We start from the raw sequence: 4,115 nt of genomic DNA on the forward strand, positions 1-4,115 counted from the left end.
AGTGGCCCCACAGCCTGCCCGGGCAGGACCCGGCCCACGGTGCCGTCCCCAAGCCTGGCAACGCCAGGGGAGCGAGGAGCACCCCCGCAGGCAGACCCCACCGTGCTGAGGGGATCCACAGGGCCTGGGCTCCCCAAGACCCCACGGGCAGTGCCGCAGACAGACAGACAGACCCCCAGCTCCTGGCCTTGCTTACCAAGATTTATTGATTTGCAGGGGAGGACGGGGGCACTGGCCCCAGCTCCCCCAGCAAGCAGGCAGGGAGGCAGGACGAGGTGCAGGCAGAGTGGGGCACTGGCCAGCCCTTTACCCCACGGCCAGTGCCGCCGGAAGTGGCATGGGCATGCAGGGAGGCACCACTGACACCAGGAAAGGCAGGAGACACCCAGGCACGAGGCTCTGCTGTCAACCAGGCAAGGGGGACATGACCATCAGGGCAGTGGCCTGGACCCAGATTTTGAGGGTAAAGCCAGGACACAGGTATCACCATTGGTCCAGCCCTGAGCACAGCCAACATGGCATGGTGCCAGCTGGGTCCCTGGCACACTGGCAGGCATTTGCTGTGCCCACCCTCTGCCCACTTTTTAAAGCCCTGCACCCCACTGCTTGGCACCCCCACATCCCAGCCCTCGCGAGAGCGCTCAGCCCTCGGCAGGCAGCGGGGGCACCGATGCCAGGGCCGGCAGGAGGCGGGCATAGATATCGATGCCCCGCAGGAAGACTTGCTCATTGAGGAACTCATTGTGGTCATGAAGCAGCACCGGGGTGCAGTTCATGGGTGAGAAGCCAATAGCAGGGTGTCCTGCCTGGGAAGGGGGGGATACAGGGTGAGGCCGGGGCTGGGATGGGCACCGCGTGCCCCCCTCTGCCCAGGCACGGCTCCTGCTTGGAGCTGCAGGTTTCACCCTGCTGGGGGGGCACCCACGGGCAGGCTGGCACCACACTCACTGCTCGGATGTAGCGGCTGTCAGTGGCAGCTGGGAAGATCTCAAGTTTGAGCTGCAGCTTCCTAACAAGCAAGATTCTGCATCAGCAGGGGCGCAGGGCAGCCAGGTCCCCACCCCCCTGCCACCCTGTGCGCAAAGAGACCATGCCACGAAGGTCCCTCAGCCCTGCAGGACACTCAGTCCCTTCCCTTTCCAGGGCATGACCCCAGAGACCCCAGGCATCCCCCAGCTCCCACCAGAGGATGTCCCCTTCCTGGGGACACTACCTACATGTCCCTGCAGACCCCACTGAAGGCTTTCCACCATGGGTCTGACTCGTCGGTGGAGGTGATGTGTTGGTCCATGCATTTCTGGGGGAGGGAGAGGGCAGATGAGGGGCAGTATGGTGGGCACAGGGCGGGGAATAGACTGGTGAGATGCACCCAGGTGGCCAAGCCCCCTCACCTGATGGAACTCATAGGTGACACCATCCCCGGCACCACGGCACCACGCGGCCACCTGCTCCTCAAAGGCCTGCAGTGGAGACCAGAGGAAGGGTGTGAGCAGGGCACCCCATAACCCACTCCCCTCCTGCGTGGGGCTGGAACGGTGCCCACCTTCAGGTCCACGGTGGGTGGTATGCGGATGTCGAAGCCAGCCACCATCTCAGAGGGCACCACGTTGAAGGAGACGCCACCCTCCAGCATGGTCAGGTTGAGCGAGGTGACATCCCCTAGGGTCAGGCTTGCGTCGGACTTGAGCCTCGGGGGGCACAAGGGAAAGTCACCTTCCACCAGCTGGGGAAGAGGGGAAGCGATCCCCCACCCCACCACCACCCCCAGGCAGGGAAACTGAGGCACAGGGTGGCGGCACCAGAGCAGAGCCTCCTCGGGATCCCCAGGACCCCCTCCATGGACCGACCTGAAGCCACAGCCATCCTGTCACCCATCTCCTACCTCTGCTTCTCGCTCTCCCTGAAGGCCAGGAAGGAGGTGATGACTTTGTGCTGGGGAGGGAAGGGCGCGGGTGAGGACCAGCCCTGCGGGCAGGCGCCCAGCAGCCGCAGGGCAGGGGAGGGGCGCAGGGTGTGCCCCCTCCTCCCCTCTTACTATCTTCTCGGCTGCCGTGTTGCTGATGAAGCGGGACCCATGCCCCGGGCTACCCACACACTTCACCTTTATCCCTGCAGCAGTGGGGGGAGCAGGAGGGATTGAGGAGAAAGCCCAGGGTGGCACCAGTGGCCCCATGCCTGGCAGAGCTCAGGATGGGGCGGTGGGCACACAGTTACTCACACCATGGGCTCTTCTCGCCGTAGAAGACACTGAAGGTGTCAGACGGGCTGGCCAGGCCTACAGTGGGCAGAGATGGGGGGTCAGCAGTGTATGGGGCTGCCATGACATGCCCCACTCTGCTCTGCCCTGGCAGCACATCCCCTCCAGGCTGGCACCGTGTGGGTCACTGCTCAGAGGAAGGAGCCCCCAGAGGGGGTCCCTGGAAGCTCTGCCCAGTGCTGGTGCCTGGGGGGTGATGCCAACAGGCAGAAGGGTGCGTGCCAAGAGGAGACACGTCCCCACGATCACCCTGCCACCACTCACCCTCATCCAGGGCAAAGCCCACGTTGAGCGCTCTGAACTCGGGGCGCTGCACAAATATCTCCATGCCCTTGTGTCCGCCCACCTCCTCATCTGCAGGGAAGAGCCTGGCATGGAGGAAGGAACCAGGGCAACCCCTGGCTCACCACCCCCTGGCCCCCCTTCCACACTAGCCTGGGTGCCACCAGTGCACCCAGTGTCCTCAGACACAGAAAACCCTCCAGCCTTGAGCCAGGGTAGCTCAAAATCTGGAGAGGCTGGCAGAGGGCTGCCCAGCTGCTACATCACGGGGAACTCCAGAGCGTCACTCAGCTGCCAGTCCCTCCTGTCCCCAAGAGAGGAAACACCCCGGGGACTCACCAGGCACAAACGTGAGGTGGATGGTTCGGGCAAAACACTTTCCTTCTGCCTTTAGCCTCCGTATGGCCTCGAGGTACCTGTGGGGGGAAGGTGTTCCCCAGGCATCACAGAGGAGAGAGGCTGGTGTGCTCTGAGCCACTCCAGGGAGGGTCAAGTGGTGGTACCCTCAGCCCCTGGGACCCTGGTAACGGTGGCATCCTGTCCTGCATCACTCAGAGGGATCCCCGTCACCATGCCCACCCAGTGGGTGCAGAGCCCTCCACTCACTGGATGGAGACACACTTCATGTCCTGGGTACCCCGGGCATAGATGTTGCCTTGCGAGTCCTTGACAGCCTCGAAGGGTGGGTAGGTCCAGTGCTCCTGCCAGGGAACAGTGGCTGGGATGGCAGAGGGGCAGGGTGGGCACCAGCTTCCCTTGGCCTGCCACCCCCGGCCCTCCCCTCTGTGCCCATCCCACCCCTTGCCCTGCCCCAGCACCTCGAAGACGGGCACGACGTCAGTGTGGGAGTTGAGGAGGACGGAGCGCAGGCGGGGGTTCGTGCCTTGCCAGGTCAGGATCAGCACCACACGTCCCTGGCACACCTGTGGGGTGAGGGCAGGACGTCACCAGGGTCCCAGCTGGAGGCAGAGGGGCTGGGACCAGCATCTGGAGCCAAAAAGCATCAGCCAGGGAAAAGTTTGTTGATGCCACCCAGCAGGACATCTCTTTCTGCTCTGGGAGAGGGCAGGCAGCAGGAGCAGGCATGCCTGTACTCCCCAGAACCAGGTGGACCCTGGGAGCTGGTGCAAGACCTGGCTGCAGCTCAGATGGAGGAGAGGATACAAGCCCAGCACCTTCTCCCGGTGCCCAGGAGTCCCCTGGCACAGCCAGTGCCCAGCAGGAGGGACATCTCTAGCCAACGTGACCCTGCCAGGTCCCCAGCTATTCATAGCACAGGCAGCTGCAAAGGTCAGCAGGGACCAGACAGAATACATGCTTAAGGAAGGGCTCAGGTCAGCAGAGGATTACTAGCAGAGGGGATCCACTCCTGCCCAGCTCCGGCTCGGTGGGCAGGGCAACAGCCTGGTCACTAAGGACCTGGGGAGGGAGGGATGGATGGACGGATGGACGGACAGAAGGAGGGCTGCTCTTTACCATGCTCACCTCCACTTTCTGGCAGGCCAAGCCCAGGTCAGTCCCAACACGCTCCAGAAACTGGATGGCTGCATCTGGGGAAGAGCAGGAAAGCCATGAG

At 63.6% G+C, this 4,115-nt stretch overlaps 1 protein-coding gene across 1 annotated transcript in view; it reads right to left on the bottom strand.

The window, feature by feature from the left end:
* Positions 1–641: 641 nt before the first annotated feature.
* ACY1 (aminoacylase 1) overlaps positions 642–4,115 on the bottom strand; it is a 4,193-nt gene continuing 719 nt past the window's right edge. Inside the window, exons 2-14 of the mRNA XM_008947456.1 lie at positions 4,025–4,089; positions 3,358–3,462; positions 3,146–3,240; positions 2,879–2,955; positions 2,522–2,611; positions 2,219–2,275; positions 2,036–2,109; positions 1,883–1,932; positions 1,544–1,688; positions 1,392–1,460; positions 1,218–1,297; positions 949–1,009; positions 642–806 (exon numbers count right to left, since the gene is read on the bottom strand). Coding sequence (XP_008945704.1) covers positions 642–806; positions 949–1,009; positions 1,218–1,297; positions 1,392–1,460; positions 1,544–1,688; positions 1,883–1,932; positions 2,036–2,109; positions 2,219–2,275; positions 2,522–2,611; positions 2,879–2,955; positions 3,146–3,240; positions 3,358–3,462; positions 4,025–4,089 — 1,133 coding nt within the window. The remainder of the gene's footprint in view (positions 807–948; positions 1,010–1,217; positions 1,298–1,391; positions 1,461–1,543; positions 1,689–1,882; positions 1,933–2,035; positions 2,110–2,218; positions 2,276–2,521; positions 2,612–2,878; positions 2,956–3,145; positions 3,241–3,357; positions 3,463–4,024; positions 4,090–4,115) is intronic.

Source organism: Merops nubicus, unplaced genomic scaffold (genome assembly GCF_000691845.1).
Source record: "Merops nubicus isolate BGI_N331 unplaced genomic scaffold, ASM69184v1 scaffold40209, whole genome shotgun sequence".
Lineage (NCBI taxonomy): Eukaryota > Metazoa > Chordata > Aves > Coraciiformes > Meropidae > Merops > Merops nubicus.